The sequence below is a fragment of the Trichosurus vulpecula genome, chromosome 1 (assembly GCF_011100635.1).
Source record: "Trichosurus vulpecula isolate mTriVul1 chromosome 1, mTriVul1.pri, whole genome shotgun sequence".
In the NCBI taxonomy this organism is placed as follows: Eukaryota; Metazoa; Chordata; class Mammalia; order Diprotodontia; family Phalangeridae; genus Trichosurus; species Trichosurus vulpecula.
In genome coordinates, this window is record NC_050573.1 from 523,564,398 (window position 1) to 523,586,570 (window position 22,173).

At 43.9% G+C, this 22,173-nt stretch overlaps 1 protein-coding gene across 1 annotated transcript in view; it reads right to left on the reverse strand.

Moving 5' to 3' along the window:
* LOC118850137 (myosin-16) overlaps positions 1–9,098 on the reverse strand; it is a 79,500-nt gene extending 70,402 nt beyond the window's left edge. The window contains exons 1-3 of the mRNA XM_036759345.1: positions 8,889–9,098; positions 4,940–5,083; positions 1,610–1,766 (exon numbers count right to left, since the gene is read on the reverse strand). Coding sequence (XP_036615240.1) covers positions 1,610–1,766; positions 4,940–5,083; positions 8,889–9,098 — 511 coding nt within the window. The remainder of the gene's footprint in view (positions 1–1,609; positions 1,767–4,939; positions 5,084–8,888) is intronic.
* Between the last annotated feature and the right edge of the window lie 13,075 nt (positions 9,099–22,173).

Here is a 22,173-nt window from a genome sequence, read left to right on the forward strand (position 1 = left end):
AACCTGCAATGTTTTTACTATTCTCAACCGGGAATGTAGAGTGTAGGCCAGACCTATAGTATTTTATCAAATGACCCTAATATACCCATGTCCTTGCTTTCCTTGCCCATCCCCCCATTGGTGACTTTTACAGTGTAGGGATTTCCAGTATAGAAACTCCCTATATCAAGAGAGATCAACACCTCCTTTTCATCTCATCTTTCCTCTCCAACATTATCATTTCTCTCCAGGCAACACTCTAGACTTCCTCTACCATGCCCCAGCTCTTCATCTTGAAGCTAGCTCCAGCCCTGGAATCCCGCCTTAGAAGCATCTTCCACCACTGAGGCCTCTCCCTTTAGATAAGACCTCCTAGAATCTCCGTTTAAGGAGAGCACACAGGCCAAGCACATCTTATTCCTCCTCCTTTCTATGTTAACCACAGTCCCCCATTCTGCCCCCCCATCCCCTTCTGCTTTCTTTCATGGGTTGTCTTCTCGAATTAGAATGTAAACTTGAAAGCAGAGACTCTCGTCCTTGCTTACATTTGTATTTTTAGCACTCAACAGAGTGCCTGATACATAAATGCTTGTTGGTTGACTGAATAACTGTGCCAGGCACTTTGTCAAGAACTGGCCATATTGGGCATACTCTTCAACGAAAGACAAAAACAGTTCCTGCCTTCAAGGAGCTCACATTCTAAAGGGAGGAGATGATGTGCAAACAACTATGTATGAAAAAGATATGTCAACAAAGTCAAAGAGCCTACAACAAAAGCCTCCAAGAAAAACATGAACTGGTCTCAGGCCATGGAAGAGCTCTAAAAGGATTTGGAAAAGCAACTTAGAGAAGTAGAGGAAAAATTGGGAAGAGAAATGAGAAGGATGCAAGAAAATCATGAAAAACAAGTCAATGACTTGCTAAAGGAGATCCAAAAAAATGCTGAAAAATACACTGAAGAAAACAACACCTTAAAAAATAGACTAACTCAAATGGCAAAAAAGCTCCAAAAACCCAATGAAGAGAAGAATGCCTTGAAAGGCAGAATTAGCCAAATGGAAAAGGAGGTCCAAAAGACCACTGAAGAAAATACCACCTTAAAAATTAGATTGGAGCAAGTGGAAGAAAAAGATATGTACAGGGCAAACTGGAGCTAATCCCATGCATTCTAGATTTTCTCTACAAGCCCTTTCCCCCACCTCCCCTTAATCGCACACCTCCACTCTCCTCCTTCCTTTTATGTGTTAGAATATAAGCTCCTTGAGGGCAGTGAGTGTCTTTTTGCTTGTATTCATATTCCCAGGGTTTAGCTCTGTGCCTGACATATAGTAAGCACTTAATAAATGCTTGTTGATAACTTGACTTATACTCTTCATTTATTTATTTATACATTCATTTATTTATGCATTCATCCAAAAAATTGCCTTAATCCCTAAAAAGTCATTTGACTTGGCCAAGGTTATGGTCATGCTTAGAGGTGGGACTTAGGCCCAGGTGTTTCCGACTCTGAGGCCAGACCTCAATCCACTATGACACACTGTCTCTCACTCCATGTTCTTAATGGTAAAGAAATATCTCTCAGGCTCCCAGTGGTCCAGATGAGAAATTCTCTTCCTTAGCAAACACTTACCCATGAGCATGTCGTGGTAGGCATTGTCAGAGATGGAGAAGAGGTGAGGGGGCATCTCTGTACGCTTCTTGCCCTTGTACATGTTGGCTACGCGGGCACCGTAAATGGGAAGCCACCTGTACGGGTTGACTGTCACACAGAATAGACCAGAGTAGGTCTAAGGTGGGGGGAGGGGAGAGGAAGAGAAAAAGAGAGTGAGAGAGACAGACAGAGAGAGAGAGAGAGAGAGAGAGAGAGAGAGAGAGAGAGAGAGAGAGAGAGAGAAGAAAAAAGGAAAGTCAGTCTGCCCTTCCAAGAACCACCCATAAATAGCAAACGCAGCCTCCTGTACCCTCTTTGTTGACCTTCTCTCTGTGTCTCATTCTATTAATCACACAAGAGCACATTCTGCCAGAATGAATGAGAAAAGGATTTTCCTTCTTGGGACCAAATCAATGCCTGTGTCTTTGCTATTATTTAAGTAAAATGCAACTGCTTTTCAATTTGCTCTTTAAAGAAAGATACTAGCCTCTCTGTTCACCCTACAGACAGATCTGCCAGGTCATGCTCAGCCATTAGGGAAGGGCCAGTCTGGCAGTCAGGAAGGTAAGCCCCATTTCGGTGATTAGGATCACAGACTTAAAAATAGAAGGGCTTTCAAAATCATCTAGACCAATTCCCTCGTTTTGCAGATGAGGACCTTGAGGCTCATGGAGGTGCAAGGTCACACGGGGAGTAAGCAGCAGAGCCAAGATTTGAACCTAGGGCCTTTGACTCAAAATCCAACATTGTTCCTCCATACCAGGCAGCCTTAGGCAGAGAATAGGCCACATAAAGTCTAACGTGTCAGGACTGACAGATACTTTAGTGATGATAGAGTTTAACTTCTTCATTCTACAGACGAGGAAGCTGAGACCCAAAGAGAGGAAGCAACCAGCCCATAGCAAGGCCACCTAGTAAATCATCAACAGAGCCAGGATTAGAATCTAGGCCTCCTAATTCCCTGGTCAGTGTTCTTCCCACTGCCACACAGCAGCCTATCAATGAACTCTAGCATCACTCCTTTGAGAAATGGATAAATGGGGTTAAAGACAAATCTCATCAGCGGTATGGGCAGAGGTTTGTGGGCCGTGAGTTCTAATCTCTGCTCTGCCATTAATCAGCATTGTTGTTGTTCAGTTGTGTCTGACTCTTCTTGACCCTGTTTGGGGTTTTCTTGGCAAAGATACTGGAGTGTTTTGCCATTTCCTTCTCCAGCTCATTTGACAGATGAGGAAACTGAGACAAACAGGGTTAAGTGACTTGCCCAGGGTCACACAGCTGGTAAGTATCTGAGGCCAGATTTGAACTCATGAAAATGAGTCTTCCCGATTGCAATCCCAGAGCTCTAACCACTGTGCCACCCAGCTGCTCCAGTCTTTTCTGGTTCCTCAGCTAACATTAGCTAAGCACTCCCATGGATCTGTATTTATTAGATGTGATCCAAAAATTAAAGTTTGTTATTAAAAATACAATAAAGATGGTGGGATGGCAGACTTTGCAAAGATTGTAGGTGCTATCATGGAAATACTAAGGCTACAGAAAACTCATCTAATCATCTAGTCCTACCTCTTGCTTTGAGGCTACACCCAGCCTACCCTGTACTAACCAAGGGAGATTAAGTCCAGAATCTCTTTCAGAGACACATTTCAATGGCTAGCAGTCTTAACTGTGAGGAATTGCATTTTCATGTCTTGGGTTGTAAAACTGATCAGAAAATAAATCTTTACATCTTAAGGTTCGTGCAAGAAAGAAATAAACATTTATTAAGCACCTACTATGTGCCAGGCTCTCTGCTAAGCACTTTACAAATATTCTCCCATTTGATCCTCACAACCACCCTGGGAGGTAGGCGCTATTATTCTCACCTCCATTTTGCAGATGAGAAAACAGAGGTAGATAGTAGTTAAGGGTTTTGCCTTGTGTCATATAGCTAGTATCAGAGGTCACATTTGAACTCAGGTCTATCTTGACTCCAAGCCCAGGGCTCCATCCACTGAGCCACATGACTGCCTCTAAGAGGCAGCTCTTACTAGCTGCAGTGGTAAGAGCCCAGAATTTGGAAGCAGAAGATCTGGGTTAAAATCCTGACTCTGCCAATACCAAGCTGCACGACCTCAGAAAAGTGACTTAGCCTTTCTGGGCATCGGCCTCCTCATCTGTATGATGGCAAAGTTGGACTAGATGGTCTCCGAGGTCTCTTTCAGCTTTAAATCTATGATCTTCCATGACCTTCTTCAAAGAATGGAATGGCATTGGTTTTGGTAAATTCCTGTAAAAATAGCTGTTATTTATATGGCACTTCACATGTGTTTTCTCATTTGAACTTTACAATAACTCTCTAATATGTAGGTTCCATGGGTACCCATTTTATAGGTAATGAAACTGAGACTCAGAGCATCTAAAGGGCTTGTCTGTGATCACACAGCTGGCAGGTGGTGTCTGCACCCAGGATTCAAACCCAAGTCTCTCCTGTCTCCAAGGCCAGAACTTGCTCCACTTTGTCAGGTTCCCTCTCAGTTAAGGTATAAATAGGGTTCAAGAACACTCGGGGCAGAGAAAGATTCCTTTTGAAACTGTCTTGGAAATGTTATAGGGGATAGGATGGGAGAAGTGAGCTTTCTCTGTCTGGCCTCAGGAAAGAAACCGAAAAAAATGCTTCAGTTTGGAGTGAACGGGTATTTATTCTTTCTTTCTTTTTGGAAGGGGGAGGCAAGGTAATTGGGGTTAAGTGACTTGCCCAAGGTGACACAGCTAGTAAGTGCCAAGTGTCTGAGGCCGGATTTGAACTCAGATCCTCCTGACTCCAGGGCCGGTGCCCTACTCACTGCGCTGCCCCAAACAGGTATTTTATTAATGTTAATAATAGTGATACATTTCTATAGTGCTTTAAGGCTTGCAAAACACTTTCCTCAGAGCAATCCCGTGAAGTAGGCACAATTATTAGCCTCCTTTTCCAGATGAAGAACTTGGAGTTCTGACTTGCCCTTGGTCACACAGCTAGTCGGTGTCTGAGTTGGGATTTGAATCTGGGTCTCCCGACTCCAAGGCCAGAATGCTATTCATACCTGGTCCTTCCTGTCTACAGAGTAAGAAGGTTATGCCACGATTTCCAAGCCAACTTGCCAGCTGAATACTAGTTTACCCCAAACTGAAACAACATGGAGGTCATCCTGTCTATGGAACGAGGGGGCTAGGCCATTGTAGACAGGATGACCTCCATCATCAGAAAGGTTTCTGTCTTGTACCACCTGAGCCAAAGCTGTGGGCAACCCTGGATGACTCAGCTGCCTCCTAGCCTCTTCCACTTACATAGATTCTCATGTTGGTATAACGCTGGCGGAGGTTATCCAGGACACTGGCCTCATTCAGAAAGGTCATGTCAGCCATGTCGCTGGCCTGGTAGAACTTGGGTGGATTCATCTGCTGGATATCATCTCTCTTCATAGTAAGTGTCTGTAAGATTGAAAAAAACCCATCAACATGCTCATTATTCAGAGAAATATGACCCTAGCTGCTTCCAAGACCTTGCAGCCCCCTCTGACTGACCACGCAGCCCTCTTCCCACACTTCTCCTTCAGCCAGATTCAGTCTGGCAGCTTGAAGGGAAGCAAAAATAGTGACTGCTCTTTGGTAGACTTGGCTCCTGAGATGCTGTTGGCCAAGAAGACAGGGCTATTGGCTGCTTGCCTAGAGGGGGTGGGGGTGGGCTGGGGAGGGTGGTTGCAGCACAGTACAGCAATCTGTTCCCATCCCATCTTTTCTTTATAAAGACACCCCCAGCCTCCCCACCGAGGCTAGAAAGAAAAAAAATAGTTTTTTTAAGAGTTAAACCCAAAAATAAGTAGATAGGAGGGTGATGAGAATCTGGCTAGGCTACCCCTGAGTTCAAGGTCTGACAACCACCACTAGATATTTCTGGCCTTTTGGAGTTCATCCCAACTTAATTATCTCCCTTACTAGGGGAAATCAGCTTTCTGTGGCTTAAAGAGGACTGGATTGGGTGCCAGAGACTTGATTTTGAGACTTGGCTCTGCCCCTTACGTGACATTAGATGAGAATGAGCCTCAGTTTTCTCGTCAACAAAATGGAAATAATATTTATACTGATAGAGATTCAGATTTGAAAGGAACCTCAGAAGTCATGTCACCCAATCCAATCCAATCTCATTTTACAGATGAAGAAATTGAGGCTGGCAAGGTTATATAACTTGCCCAAGGTCATGTGGGGATAAATGGTAGAGCAGGGATTTGAACCCAGGTCCTTGAGAGGTCTAGCCTTAGTTTAATAGATGGGCAGGTCAAGACTGCATGCACACCTCTTGTCTTTAAATCCATGTGCCTCACGTGTGTTTCCAGATACTGGAAAGCAATCCAAGTCAGTACTTAGTTTAATCATTTTGCGTTCAGTCACACATAGACCTCGGGGGTATCCTTTTGAGCAATGTGCCTCTGTCATCCCCCGCCTTTCCAGAAAATGCATTTCTCCGGAGAACAGAACTTGACTTTCATGTTAAGTAACTATATCGAGCCCAGTGCTTTTGTTCCCTATGGCTTCCTCTATCTTCTCTACCCAGAAGGAGGGGAGGAAGGTACAACTGTGGGACGTCTGTGTGTCCCCAGGAGGTTGGCTTCCCTCGCTAGCCAACTTATCCAAGTAAGTGGGCAGCTGTGAGCCACCCTTATTGGGAGACACAGACTTGGGACAATGAACAAGCTGATAAATTCACTGGACAGTGGGAAAAAGTGCCTTTCGTAGCAATAGGTCAGTCTTCTTGGGTCCTCTTCTCTCCTCCCTCTCTGCAATTTCCCATGGTGATCTTGTCAGCTCCCATGGATTCAACCATCATCTCTACTTTGATGATTCTCAAATGTGGCCCTCTAAGTCCTCAAGTGCAGCTGTTCTTTGGAGTTTGGATTCAAAGCGCCACACTTGAGGACCTAGAGGCCACATGTGGACTCAAAGCCACAGGTTCCCCACCCCTGGTCTAGCCCTAACTTCTCTCCTGACCTCCATCTCCAGCTACACATGGGGCATCTCAAACTGGATGTCCCATAGACATCTTGTGTGTCTAAGACCGAACTCATTATTGTTCCCTGCCTCCAAACTCCCCTGTTCCTCACTTCCCTATTACTGTGGAGGGCATCCCCACCCTCCCATGCTAACAACCTAGGAGTCATCCTTGACTCTTCACTCTCTCTCATCCCCTCCCCCCCATTCTATCTGTTGCAAAAGCCTGTTGATTTTACCTCTTTAACATCTCTTTGTACAGTATATACCTTCTTCTCTCCTCTGATACTACCATCACACTAGCACAAGCCCTCCTATCCTCACCCTTGGACTACTGCAATACCCTGCTGGTGGGTCTTCCTGCCTCAAGTCATCTTCCTAAAGAACAAATCTCTCTCTGTCTCTCTCTCTGTCTCTCTCTGTCTCTCTCTGTCTCTCTCTCTCTCTCTCTCTCTCTCTCTCTCTCTTTCTCTCTCTCTCCTTCTCTCTCTCTCATTCTTTCTCTCTTGCTCTCTTTCTCACTCTCTCTTTCTCGCTCTCTCTCTCTCATTCTCACTCTCCCTTTCTCTCTCTTTTCTTCCCTTCCTTTCTCTCTCTCTCCTTTTCTCTCTCTTCCTCTTTCTTGCTCTCTCCCTTTTTCTTGCTCTCTCTCTCTGTCACGCGCACACACACACACACACACACACACACACAAATACATCCATTAAACTCTAGCAGCTGCCTGTCAACTCCAGGATCAAATGTAAAATCCTCTGATTAGCTTATGAAGCCCTCCATAACCCGGCCCCTTCCTCCCTTTCCCATCTCCTTACACCTCACTTATCCCCACATGGTCTTGGCCTCCTTGTTCTTCCTCTCCACCTTCCAGCCTCCCAGATTGTCCCCCATGCCTGGAATTCTCTCCCTCTTCACCTCTACTTTCTGACTTCCCTGGTTTCCTTCAAGTCTCAGCTAAAATCCAACCTTCCATAGGAAGGCTTTCCCAATTCCATTTAATGCTGCTGGCTCCCCTCTGCTTATCATCTCCAGTTTATCCTATTTCTTGTTTGTACAGAATTGTTTGCAAGTTGTTTCCCTCCCCCTCCCATTAGACTGCAAACTCCTTGAGAGTAGGGACTATCTTTTGCCTTTCTTTGTATCTCCAGCACTTAACCCACCAAACGTCTGGCACATAGTAGGTGCTTCATAAAGGTTTGTTGACTAAGATGATGCTGACGATAATAGTACACGTTTCTATATCACCATAAGATTTACATAGCACTTTTCCTCACAACAGCCCTATGAGGAAGGTAAGGTAAGTATCATTATTCCAATTTTGTGGATGGGGAAACTGAGGCTCAGAAAGTTTTATGACGTGCTTGAGTTCATACAAGCTGGGATGTATGAGCGGGCAGGATTTAAGCCCATGCCTTTCTGACTCCAAAGTCTGTCACCTGTCCCCTACGCCATGCCGCTTCTCAAGGACCTAAGCTCAAAGCCCTGCTAGTGCTGTCTGGGTGACCTTGGACAAGTTAGGTCACTGTGCTGGGCCTCAGTTTCCTCATCTATAACATGGGACCATTGACTGGTGACCTTTGAAGTACTTTCCCGCTTTAAATCTATATTGGTATTATTAGTATTTTTAGGCACTAATCCTTATTAGTTATCATCGGTTGTCAATGAGAAAATTAAGGCTCGGAGAGAGAGTCTTATGATTTATCCCCATGTCACTTAAGTGGCAGAACTAGAACTCAAACCCCAGTTGTTTGACACCAAATTCAATGTTCTTTCTTTTTTTGGTGGGGGGAGGCAATTTGGGTTAAGTGACTTGCCCAAGGTCACACAGCTAATAAGTGTCTGAGGCCAGATTTGAACTCAGGTCTTTCTGACTCTAGGCCTGGTGCCACCCAGCTGCCCTTTGCCACATACCCGCCCTGTAATGCTGGGTAAGTTGCTTAAGTTTAGTGGGCCTCAGTTTCCTCAGAGCATGGAGAGTTGGAACAGACACGGCAGTCTTGGACCAGACTTTGAGTCAGCACACGTATGGCACAGTGGAAAGTGCCCCTGATCTGGACCTGGGTTTGAATTCTGTCTCTGATGTTTACTAGCTAGCCAGGAGCTAGTCACTTCTTAAGCCTTGGTTTCCTCATCTCTAAAATGATGGCCTCTCTTCTCCCTTTCTGCTCTCCATGTGTTATCCTCCGACCATTGTTATGCTCTGAAGATAACTCCTGGAATCGGGGCCCACCCTGGGGGAAGCCTCCCTGCTCACCTGGTTGGTGATGGTCTTGACAGTGACTTGGTCACCCTGCTCAGACTGGATCTCACCGGCGATGAAACCCTCTTTTTCATCCTTCACCCAGCACGACCTCTTGATGTCATAAGGCTTGTTCATAGCTTCAATCCTCTCCTTTTCGGGGGGTGCCAGAAAAGGCATGGGGTCCACATCATCCCCACACTCACCCTTGTACCCTCCGGGCATCTTGACTTAATCGAGGAAGAAACCAAAAAGGATGGGGAGCAGGAGGCTGGATTTCCCTTGGGACTGAAGGAGACAAGAGAAAAGAAGGGTTTCACCAGAAGAGACGATAAGCTCCTTGAGAAACTCCTGGAGTGCTCTCTCTCCTGCACTCCACCTACCAACCTCCCAAGCTTCCTTTACATCCCATCTTTTACTGGAAGCTTTTCCCATTCCCTCTTAATTCTAGTGCCTATTCTCCTTAGTTACTTCCCATTTACCCTGTATATAGCTTACTTTGTGTGTATTTGTTTGCATGTTGTCTTCCTCATTAGATTGTGAGCTCCTTGAGGGCTGGGAAAGTCTTTTTTGCCTCTTTTTTGTATCCCCAGAGCTAAGTACAGTGCCTGGCACATAGTAGGTGCTTAATAAATGTTTAATGATTGTTACCCCAGTGTCAGTGCCTGACGTAGTGCTCTGTATGTACCAGGATTTGATCAATTCTGGTTGGGTGAAATAGGACTGGTATATGTTGTTGCCTTTGTACCTTGATTACAAGGAAGGGGAGAGCCTAAGAGGAAGGGGAAATGGGGGAACTGGAAACTCTAGAATTCAGAGCTATAAAGAATGACGTGAGAAGTAAGGGGCCAAGCAAGGAGGCAGCATGATATAATGACAAAAGGAACAACGGCTAGCGTTTAAATAGCACTTTCAGGTTTGCGAAGCACTTGACATGTATCTCATTTGATCCTTACAACAACCTCAGGAGATGGGTCCTATTATTATCTCCCATTTTACAGATGAAGAAATGGAGGCAGACAGAGGTTAAGTGACTTGCCTAAGGTCACACATCTAGGAAGTGTCTGAGCCCAGATTTGAACTTAGGAAGACGGGTGCCTTCCTGACTATATGCCCAGCGCTCTAGCCACTGAGCCACCTACCTCCCTAAAAGTTAGCCCTGCCCTAAAGTGTAATGGGCTACCTTGAGAGGTGGTCTGTTCTTTCTCTAGACAAAGGTTGAAGGTTACTCATAAGGTTGGGCATTCTATAGATTGGCCTTCCAAGGAACAAGGTCCATTTCATTTCTATCATTTAGCAAGTTGCTCTAGAGAGGTTAAACCATTTGCCTGGGGCTGTGCAACCAATATGTACCAGAAGCTGGACTTGAACTCAAGGCTTTGTGATTCTGAGGCTAGACCTTTCTCCACTAGCTGAAACTGCCATCTCTTCTAAGGCTATAAAATAGGGGAATAATTCTACTTACCTCATAAGACTGTAGTAAGAAAAGAGTTTTTATATGTTGTATCCAAAATGACTGTAGAAAAGTCAGCTATTATTATAATCAGTATGGAAAGTGGAAGACATTCTCCTCCAATGACTCTGACTCACTTTGCCAGAAGGAGTTTACTTGAGAGCAAGGATTTTGCTTCATCCTCTAAATAGACAGCTATAGATAGAGGGTCTTCTGACCTTAGCCCCCCAGGGGGAATCTCCATTTCCCTGCTTTGTCCTTATGATCTCCTTCATTTTCTGAGGCATGTTATAATCCCTCTGGCCCTTCAGTCTTAGAGAAACCAAGCCCTTCCAAATGGAGTGGAGTCGTGGCAAGGGACATATAGAGTTTCACAGAATGTCAGAGCTGGAAAGGACCCCAGAAATCATCTAGGCTTATTTCCTAAATTTAAAGTTGAAGAAAATGAGGCCTAATATGGGGAAAGTGATTTGCCCAAGGTCACACTGGAAGCTGAGACAGGATTCGAACCCAGGTCTCCCTTATTCCCACACCGGCAGTTGTCTGTGGTATCTTATTACTCCTACCACATATACCTTTTTTCCTCTCTTTTCCCCTTAGCTCCCTCCCCCACTGCATTTCCTATTTTACCGCTCCCCCTTTTTTTTTCCATCTCCCTCTTATTTCTTTCTTCACCATGTATGGCCAGGACTCCCAGGGGCAGCCACAGGCACCATCTTGGATAGAAATGAACAGACTCTGCTTAGGTTTGTTCTGATTCAACAACACATCTAATCCCATTACAACTGACCTGGTTGCTGCAACAATCTCCGCATTTCCAAGTGTTAATGATAGTTGATATTTTTATGGTGATTTATGGCTACAAAACATCTTATAGACATAATCTCATTGGATCCTCATAACAACACTTTGTTACAAGCATCGCTATAACTATTTGCAGATAAGAAATCTGGGGCTGGGGTAGGGGGAGGTTGTAGCATCATACATTAAAAAACTGAGGTGGCAGCTAGGTGGCTCAGTGGATAGAGCACTGGCCCTGGATTAAGCAGAACCTAAGTTCAAATCTGGCCTTAGACATTTACCAGTTGTGTGACCCTGGGCAAGTCATTTCACCCTGTTTTGCCTCAGTTTCCTCATCTGTAAAATGAGCTGGAGAAGGAAATGGTACAAACCACTCTGGTATCTTTGCCAAGAAAAACTCAAATAGGATCATGGAAAGTCCGACACGAGTGAAACGACTGAACAAGAAGAAGAAGATAGGAAGCCTGCACTCAGCTCCTGGGTTGGAGGGCTCAATTTGTCTCTCTGATCCTTATATGACTCCTTTATAAAATAAGGGGACTTGACTGGGTGATCTCTTAGGGCACCACCTAACTCGTACATCCTGTGACGATTTAACACCATCCAAGATTTGCATCAGAGTCCATACTTTTGACCCCTTTGACTTGCTCTGGGATCTTGGACATTTCTGAGACCTCTTACTTCTTTTTGAAACAGAGGGAGCCAGCACGATGCAGAAGTAGCAAGTATACTAGAATGAAAGCAGCTTGGAGACCTGAGATGGGCCTCGAATTGACCCCTTCATTGGGATGACGTCTCTTAGGGGCCGAGGCTTCACTCCCTCCAAACCTCCTGGGTGAAAACTAAAAACGGTGGTCATTTTTACCAGGTCCCATTCCTACAATAAATAAATTCTATCTTCAGGGTCGGGACTTTGAAAACCTCTAGAGAAAGATTTAGCCTTCACCCAGTGAGTGGCTTTTGAAGTAGTGAATGAAGCCTTATAGTACACAAGATTCCATTGCAACAGAAAGGACAGTGTATGCTGACCCTCAGGGATCATCAATGCTTTAATTTTATACACTGGACGTTCATATTGTCTAGGAGATCTATGAGAAACTCATAACCATTTTTAGTAGCCTTGCTGTTCTCCCAAGGAACACCTAGGCCAGAAGTTCTGAATCTTTTTATCAGAGACCCTCTTGGGCAGTCTGGTGAAGTCTATAGGCACCTTCTCAGAAGGATATTTTTAAATGCATTTTACATAGGATTACAAAGGAGACCAATTATATTGAAATAATGAAGTAACTTTTTTCCTATTCAAGCTCATGGAAACCCTGAAAACTATCCAATTATCCATGGACCCCAGACTAAGAACCCCTGTCCTAGATAATACTCTATAAAAAGAGGGGACTATATTAGACAATTTCTGAGGTCCCTTCTAGATCAAAGATATAATCTAGTTACTTCTGCAAACTCCAAAGACTGATCCTACGAGTCAGACTTATGGAACACAGGACTGAAGGAACACAGGAAGGCAGGAAACCTGGGTTTTAGTAGTGTGTCTGTCAGTAGCTTGAGGTAGTCAAATCCATTCCCCTCCCTGGACTTCAGTTTCCTCTGTAAAAAGAGGGGGCCACATTAGGCAATGTCTAAGGTCTCTCCTAGCTTATAGGTTTTGTTTCTCAGCTAATCTGATAGATTCTCTCTGTGTCTCTCTCTCTTTCTGTCTCTCTCTGTCTCTCTGTCTCTGTCTCTCCTCCTTTTCCTCCTTCACCCTCCTTCCTCCCCTGTCTCTCTTCCCATCCCTCTCCCCGTCTCTCTCTGTCTCTGTCTTTCCCTCTCCATCTCTCTGTCTCTCTCCTTGTTTCTGTGTCTCTGTCTCCCTCTCTCTCTCCCTCCTTTCTCACCCCCACCCCCACCCTGACTACGTATGCTGTATTTATAATTCTTTGGAATAAGTATGCACAGTCGTCTGCAAGAATCTGGCCTCATATTCCTCATCGAGAGCACATCTAGCTGGGTGCAGGCCAGCAATTTACCCTAAACGTCTTTTTATCACTCCATAGGGGCAGGCCTCACTGCCCTTAAAATCTCCACTGCATTATCCAATTTGCAGTCTGGCCTTCCTCGGGTTCAGCATCACAGCAGATAATATCACGGAGGACATGAGACCCAAGCCCACATGAAAAGGTATCTGTAAACCCTATTAAAAGTCATCAGACCCATCATTAAAGCAAAATGATTGCATAAGACTAGAGGATGAGTTGGTTTTTAATTACTCTAATGCATATGGACCAAAAAACAACAAGCTCCCTCCATTCATTCTAATTAGAATGTCTGTACTTTTCAAGCCTGGCTTTGATTCAAAGGACCTTATTGAAAGTGCTGCCTGACTGAGCAGTACCTTGGAAAAAGCTTTGACTCTGGAATCCAAGGGCCTGAGTTCCAGTCCTACCTCTGCCCACTACTACCTGTGTGAACTTGGGCAACTCATTCAACTTCTTTGAGCCTCAGTGTCTTCATTTGTAAAATGAGGGCGGAAGTCCCTTTCATGTCTACATTTGAAATGTCATAAAGAAAGGGTGATAGAATGCCTCTTTGGCCACCCCAGACCCTGTGTCTTTTCATGCTTTCCTGTTTGTATTCCCAACACTTTGTAAAGAGTAAACACTTAATAAATGTTTTTTTTTTCATTCAGTCAGTCATTTCTGGGATGTATCATGCCATCCCTTCACTGCTAGCTCACCAACTCTGACTTTCTTTACCCCATGTCTTGAAAAGCTCCTGCATCTTGTGGCATGATCCCACAGATCACGGGCCCTCAGGGACACCTTACATAATTTAGGTCTCATCCTCTTTTCATCATAGGCCGGTCTATACCCTGCCTTCCTACAGTGATCAGTTCATGGTTCTGCTCTGTATTCCCCACCCTTCTTACATAGACTTCCCTCAGGTGGCTTCCTATATCACTTTAGGACAGTTGGTGCTAAAGAGCTCCCCACATTCACCCTCTCCCCACCTCACCCATCCCACCGACCCTGCCTCGGGTACCTACCAGAGACCAAACTGGAAGACAGTGCCTGCCCAACAGCAGCTGGCCAGCCACTTTTATACCTGCTTAATAGGTCTGAGCCAGCATGAACTTAAAAAAGAAAAGAAAATACCTAGGATCCAGTAGCCCAGCTGATCTCATCTTCTGAAACATGATTGGGCTCAGCCTGAGTCCCTCAGGAGGGATCAGTGAATGCTCTGTTTCTTGGGGAATTCATCTTCCCTTCATTGCCCTTCTAGGGAATCCGATGACCTCAGACACCAAATTCAGGCTGTTGGTCTAAATAGAATTGTTGTCTAATGGATTTTTCTCTTAAAGGTACATCTTGAGCAATGCCACTAAAACAATATCTTAATGGTGAAGGGAGGTGGATGACTCTAGAAATTATTTGGTGTCTGACACCTTGATCTTCACAAGTATCTGGGATGAGCTTTGAACAGGTTGAAAAATGAGGACCTTTATTCCTCCAGCACTTTGGTGGGTACTAAGAAGAAGGAGATGAAGGAGGAGAGCGTGATGTGTGGGTCAGCATGAGAAAGCACAGAAGTCCAGCTTTATGGAGTGAGATCCAAAGAAAACCCTATCCTTCTGGTTCTAGACCCTCCATCCTACCCACCTGCTGGCCACACTGGGGAAATAAATAGCAAGGAAGGTGAATGCTCTTAAAAAATAACCAAACCTGTCCCAGAAGACAAAGTGAAAGAATGTACCTCCCTTCCTTCATTGGAGAGCTAAGAGTATATGGGTGAGGAAGATATGAGTTCAAACCCTGTCTCAGATCCTCATTAGCCATGAAATCCTGGGGAAATCACTTCAACTTTCTCTGCCTCATTTTCCTCACCTATATAGGGAGAGAGTTGGACTTAATGATCTCTAAGGTTCCTTCCAGCTATAAATCTGCGATCCTTTGAGATCTGGTACACACAGAGTAACATGGCCCTATGTGGAGAAACAGTGGAGAGAGCCAGTCTTTGGAGTCAGGATTCCTATCCTGGATTCCTATCCTGCTTCTGACATATACCGGCTGTGAATCGAGGTCTTTCTGATTCCAAAGACTGGCTCTCTCCATGCTGGTTTTCAACATAGGGCCACATCACCCCCCAGGACGAGCCCACACAACAGGAGCCTATAAGTTGCTGAATAGTAATCAACAGTACACCAATTAATTCAATTATGGGCCTCCCCAAAACACGCTGTTATCCTGTATGATTTCCAAAGACCCTTTCTAGCTCCAACAGTCTCTCGTTCCAATCCATTGTACTAATTGAATATATTTATCTGCATCGAAGCAGGGAAAGGTATGACACTCAGCTCATTCAGTGCCTCAAGGCAGGTTTTATTGTCAGTAGCAGGGGCTGTACAGTAAGTGGCTCAGGATTGCAAAGGTGACATTTGGCAACTGGGGCTGGAAGTGCCAACCCAATGGAGAAGAGTTCCGTGAAGGGCTGTTTCAGGCCTGTCACCCTAGGGGTTAATATTCCCCGAAGAATGGTGCAAGTCAGGAAGAGCTATCGAGAAGTAGCTGAACTGCTGCCTGATGCTTCCAGGGAGAGATGTTCTAGAGCATATGAAGGCACCAGGATTCCTCAGTTAATGGAGCTTTCCTTCCATTACACAGGGTTAGTTCCTGTGTAGTCTCTCGCTGTTTGGTCTCCTCTTGAGGGTAGTTTGGTTGGAGTTTTGATCCCAGTTTATAAATAGTGCAGTGAGATAACCTGAAGAGAGTGGATTGTTACCTTGGGGAGGTTAAGGTTTCCTTCATTAGATGGCTCTTACAATAATTGACAAGACGATTAGTGTTACCAGGCAAGGAATAAAAAGTATTCTGGGTTCTTTTTTTCTGTAAAAATAGAGATTGATTATCTAAATTTATCCCTCTTGGAATACTTCTGATTTAAATAATCTGGGGGAGTTTGAGGGTGTCATGATATGGAAAGTCGCTGCCACATGAACCCACATGATTGGGAGGAAATGCTGACATGGTTGGAAATACTGCCCTGGTGTAGGAGTTCTTAACAGTCTTGGAGTCACAGACCCCTGCAACAGTCTGATGAAGCCTGTGGACCTCTTTTCAGAATCATGTTTTTAAATACATAAAACAAAATATGTAGGATTACAAAGTAAGCTAATTATGTTGAAATATAGTTATCATAATATTAAAAAAAGTTCATGAACTCCAGCTTTAGCAGCAGTGACACATTTGCATAAACACATACAGATCTTACGTAGGAGGGAATTGCCATCAGCGTCAATTAATCGATCGATCGACAGATAGTTTTTCAGTTCATACTATATGCTGGACACTACCCTGAGTGAAAGAAAGATGATGAAAGGCAAAAATAGTCCCTGACCTCGGGGAGCTTACATTTTTTTTGCTTTTTTTAAATTTTATTTTATGCATTTTAAAACATGCATTAGGTCCACGAGGTACATACAGAGCAGACTGAAGGTCACCTTGGGAAAGGGGAGGTGGTATTAACAGCTGGGGGTAGGGCTGTGAATGGCTTCTGGCAGAAAGTCCAGTATGAGCTGAATCTTAAAGGAAACCAGGCATCATTGATTTAGAGCTGGAAAGGACCTTAGATGTCTGCAGTCCAAACGCTGGGAAAGGGCAGCAAAGTGGGGCTGAGAAGATCTGAGCCAGAGACCTTTCTCTGCCATTTCTGGTAGGATGTCTGTGGGTGAGTGACTATATGTCTCGGAGCCTCACTCCCATCATCTGTAAAATGGGCATCATTATAATAATACCTGTTTCCTTCCCAGAACTATGATGAAACTCAAATGAGATTACATATATAACACATCCTGCAATCCTTTGAGGGGCTCTGATTTTGTCAGCACAAGTGTTTCATTTACTGAGGTGTATTGCAAATCCTTTTCTCCTTTATAGATGTTCTTTGTGAATTAAGGGGGGAGGGATAAAAAAGCATCCCCTAGATCTCATCATCATTTGCCTTACATAATATTCTACTTTGTTTTTTGAGGAGGGAAGGCAGGGCAATTGGATTTAAGTGACTTGCCCAAGGTCACACAGATACTAAGTGTCAAGCATTTGAGGCTGGGTTTGAACTCAGGTTCTCCTGACTCCAAGGCTGGTACCGTATTCACTGCACCGCCTAACTGCCCCCCACTTTTTCATCAGAAGATCATAGACATAGAATTGGAAGGGGTCTTTGAGGCCATCTAGTCTCACCTCATCAGTGTACAGATAAACAGGTAAATATCAGTCAGTATTTGAACCCAGATCTTCTGACTGACTCCAAATCAAGCATACATTTCTACTTTACTTTCTTTTTTTAATTTATTTTTGATTTTTGATTTACAACAGCCAGTTCCACAAATTTTTGAGTTCCAAATTTTCTCCCCTTCCCTCTCCTCCCTGCTCCCCACCAAGACAGCATGTTAACCAATATAGGTTCTGCATTCTACTTTACTTTCTACTCTACCACACATTCATTACGCTCTCCCCTATATCATGATTTTTTGTCTACATGCCTCTCTCCCTCTTAGAGTATAAGGTCACTGAGAGCAAGGAAGGAATGAGAGAAGGAAAAAAATCTCAGGAATGGGGAGGAAGGGAAGAGCAAAGGACCATCCAATGTTTGCTGTATTGTTCCAAAGTACTACATCATTTAGCTCTGACCTAGAACACAGGAGGCGTTTTGTCAATGAGTCTTTCTGAACTTAGCTTCTGGGCTGGTGTTAAGGCACAGACACAGAGCTTGTCAATGGGCCTGCCCAAAAACACTTTCCACTTGGTAGGACATTCCAGAGTTTACCTTTGAAAACTCAGGGTCAGCTCAATGACAGGGTGAGGCATTAGAAAAGTTCTCAGAGCATTATCTAATTAGAACATTATAACTACAAAGGACATGTGAAGGAAGACACTGTCTCCAGAGAAAGAACCGATAAATAGAAGTATGTATCGAATGATTTTACATATATACATATTTGTGTCTAATGATAGCTATCTCTAGGGCAGAGGGGAGGGAAGAAAAAAAGAAATTTACATGATAACTTTATTACATATTTAAAAGGAATAGCAAGTTGTACATAATAGATTTGCAGTTTCGTGTACAATCATCTTTTATTATACTATGTTATGGAAATGCTTGTTTTATTCCATAAATTGAAAATAAAATAAATTTAAAAATTTTTTTAATTAAATATAATCTATCATGGTGTTTTGGGGACAAACAGGTGACTCATGTCCTGGGGCACTTCCAGAGTGCCACTTGTTCTAATGGGACAATGCAACAAACCATGGGTGGTCCCTTGCTCTTCTCTTCCCCTTCCCAATAAAAATGTTTTTTTTCTCTACTCTCTTCTTTCCTGACCTTATACTCTAATAAGGAGAGAAGCAGAAATACAAATAATCATGATCTAAGGGAGTGTGCAATGAAATGTGTGGTGGAGTAGAAAGACTGCTAGATTTGAAGTCAAAGGACCTGGGTTCAAATCCTGACTCTGACATTTATTACCTGTTTGACCTTGGGCAAATCACCTTACTTCTGAGCCTCAGTTTCCTCGTTTGTACAATGAAGGGAATTAAACAAGATGACCTCAAAGGTCCCTTGCAATTCTAAATCTATGATCTTATGATAAATGGAAAATGGAAAAAGTCAAGGCAAAGGGCAATGAGAAATCTGAGAATGGGGAGATCGCATTCCTTGGCAGCGGCTGGAGGGAGGGTCAGAGCACATTTCATGGAGCAGGCATCACTTTTTTTGGAGCTTGAAGGAAGGAAAGGATTCTAACAGACGGAATAGGAGAAGTCTGTTCCAGCCTTGGGGGAATGGCATGGGTAAAGGCATTCAGATAGAGAAAATCAGGGCAAGAAAGCCGGCTGGGTACGAGATAAAGAGCACTGGCCTTGGAGCCAAATCACCTACGTTCAAATCACACCTCTGCCTTTGTGACCTTGGGCAAATAGCTTAACCTCTCTGGTCCCCCTTTATTTCTCTACAAAATAAAGGAATTGGACTCTCAGCTCTAAATCTGTTACTGTTTGTCCTTCATTCTCTTACAGGACCACGACATCAGGAAGGCGATGCCATGACATGCAAGTGAATTGGATTGAAGTGAGGCAGGGCTGTGCAAAGTCACCAGCCTCACCTCCTCCAGAACCATCTGGGTCCAGTGGCCAGATATAGATCAGGACGACTGGAGGTGGCCCTGGATGTAATGTGAAACCTTGGCCTTTTTGAGCTAAGGTCTATGTTCTTAGGAAAAGGGCAAGTTGAATAGGCTGAACCACAGAGTAGGGAGGGAGGAGAAAGGTAAGTAAAGTCAGAGAGTAGAGAGCCTAGAATGCCAGGATCAGGAATATATATATATATATATATATTTTTTTTTTTCAGTAGGCAATGGGGAGCCACTGAAGATTTTTTTGTTTGTTTGTTTTTATAGTAGAGTATTAACATAATGAGGGTAGTTTGGTGGTGCAGCGGATAGAGTACCAGGCACGGAGTCAGAAAGACTCATCTTTCTGAGTTCCAATCTGACCTCAGATACTAGTTGTGTAACCTTGCACAAGTCACTTACCCCTGTTTACCTCAATTTCCTTATCTATAAAATGAGCTGGGGAAAGAAATGACAAGCCCCTCCAGTGTCTTTGCCAAGAAAACCCCCAATGGGGTCACGAAGAATCAGACACAAATGAAAATGACTGAACAGCAAATTGATATAATCGGCATGTTAATTAGGAAGATGAACCCAGTAGCTTCATGAAAGGTGGATTGGAACTGTGATATTTTCTATTAAAGTTGTGAAGCTCATTTGATTCAAGCCAATATTTATTAACCTACAGCTCTGTGTTGGTGCTAGGGATCCAAAGGCAAAAACCAATCTGTTCCTGCCCTCAAGTATCATTCTACCGGGTTGGATACAACATGAACATAGACGAGTAAGTACAGGGTGTCCCAAAAATCCTAGTGCAGTTGATGGCACTTATGACTTTTGGGACACTCTGTTGAAGGCTGTTTGAAGAGGAAGAGAACACTAACAGCTAGGAGAATGAGGAAGGACTTCACAAAGGAGGTAACAGAGGGGCAGCCAAGTGGCATAGCGGATAGAGTGCTGGGCCTAGAGTCAGGAAGACTCATCTTTCTGAGTTCAAATCTGGCCTCAGATACTCACTCTAGTTGTGTGATCCTGGGCAAATCACTTCCTCAGTTTCCTCATCTGTAAAATGAACCAGAGAAAGAAATGGCAAACCAGTCCAGGATCTTTGCTAACAAAGCCCCAAATGGGGTCTCGAAGAGTCAGTCACAACTGAAAAAAAAACGAACAACAAAGGAGACGGCACCTGAACTGAGCCTTGAAGAAGGCAAAGAGGTAGGTCTAAGTTGGGATCCTGTTCCAGGCAAGGTGGGGGCCGCGGGGTAGCCCGACGGGAGATGGAATGATGCTAGCTTGCTCAAAGATCTCTCGGATCACGTTCTATTTTGTATGGTTCATATCTTGGTGTAGGTTATCATTCCTCTCTCTGCGTTAGATTATAAGCTCATTGAGGGCAGGATCAGGACTATTTATTTTCATCCTTGTATCTGTAATGTTGGACAGAGTGACTTACACATTAAAGGCAGCTAGTGACACAATTGGTTAGAGCAGGGCTGTCCAACCTTAGGTTATCTTAGGGCCGTATTAAAATAAAATAATTATTCAAGGGCTGCACCCAGAATAAAAAATTCAGTACACTAATGGAAAGTGGGGGAACGTGGGTCAACAATCCGACAGGCGAAGGCGAGAAGCATGAAAGCAAACACAAAACAACAAATCAACAACACCACAGTATAAAGGTAGGTGCATACTGACTAGTCTGCATCATACAGACAGAACGCATCCCACGGATCGATTGAAAATTCTGTGCGATATGTTCCATCTGTAATACTGCTTAAAAACACCAAAGAAAATTAACATCAACGAGATTATTTATTAGTGATGGAATTAAAAAATCTAATATGCATTCCATGCAAATTATTATTTTATTTTTTCGCGCATGAAAATTAAAACCCACAGGCAGGCCATATAAAATCGCACTGCGGGCTGCATGCGACATGCGGGCCGTATTTTAGACAGCCCTGGGTTAGAGTACCGGACCTGGTGTAAGGGAAGACCAGAGTTCAAATCTGGCCTAAGACACTTACTAACTTTTGTGACTATGGGTCACACTTACCCTCTGTCCTCCTCAGTTTCCTTAAACATAAAAAGCACCTACCTCCCAGTGCTGTTATGAGGATCAAATGAGAGAGTATTTGTAAAAACCTCTTAGCACAGTACCTGGCACATAGTAGGTGCTTTATTGAGACTTATTCCCTTGCAGATAGCTAGGTATTTAATAAACATTTGTGGAATTGAATCAAGTCCTCATGAAACCCTCTTCAGCTACTGTTTACTCGGGTTTTTTTTTTTAATGTAGCTACTGTGTGCCTCCATCTGTTCAAGCATACACAGGACAGAAGAGTCTGAGTTGTCCAAAATATATTCAAATTCACACTAGTAGCTCTGTAGTTATTCAGATCTTACTGAAACATCTCTGGTTGGGCTTTCATAGAAGAGAGCACACAGCGGAAAGGAAAGTCCTTATGAAAACTATGTTTTTAAGATACTCTTAGGAACAAACACTTGAAAAATGGCTCTCAAGAGACTTTTTTTTCCTTTTGTCCCTTTGCTTAAAGGGACCCTTTAAAAAAAAATGCTGACCTTCTTTGCTTAAATGTTTTAGCCTCATTCCCAGCTGTTGTTTGCAGCTCTTGGGGAAGACAGATCAGTGCCCTCCCAGGAGGGCTGAAGGGCCTGGTTCTTTGGCAGGAAGGCAGAAGAACTTGCTTCAGCCCACGTTCACACCAAACAAGGGCACACAGGGCCCAGACCCTTAAATATCCTTCATAGTCCCTGCAGCCAAATGGAGCCAGGTCCGCTTCCAGAGTAAATAGAATCAATACCATTTATGTGGAAAAAAGTAAAATCCAGAGGTCAGAGCCCCTTCCTTTCAGTCTCTGGAATTTAGG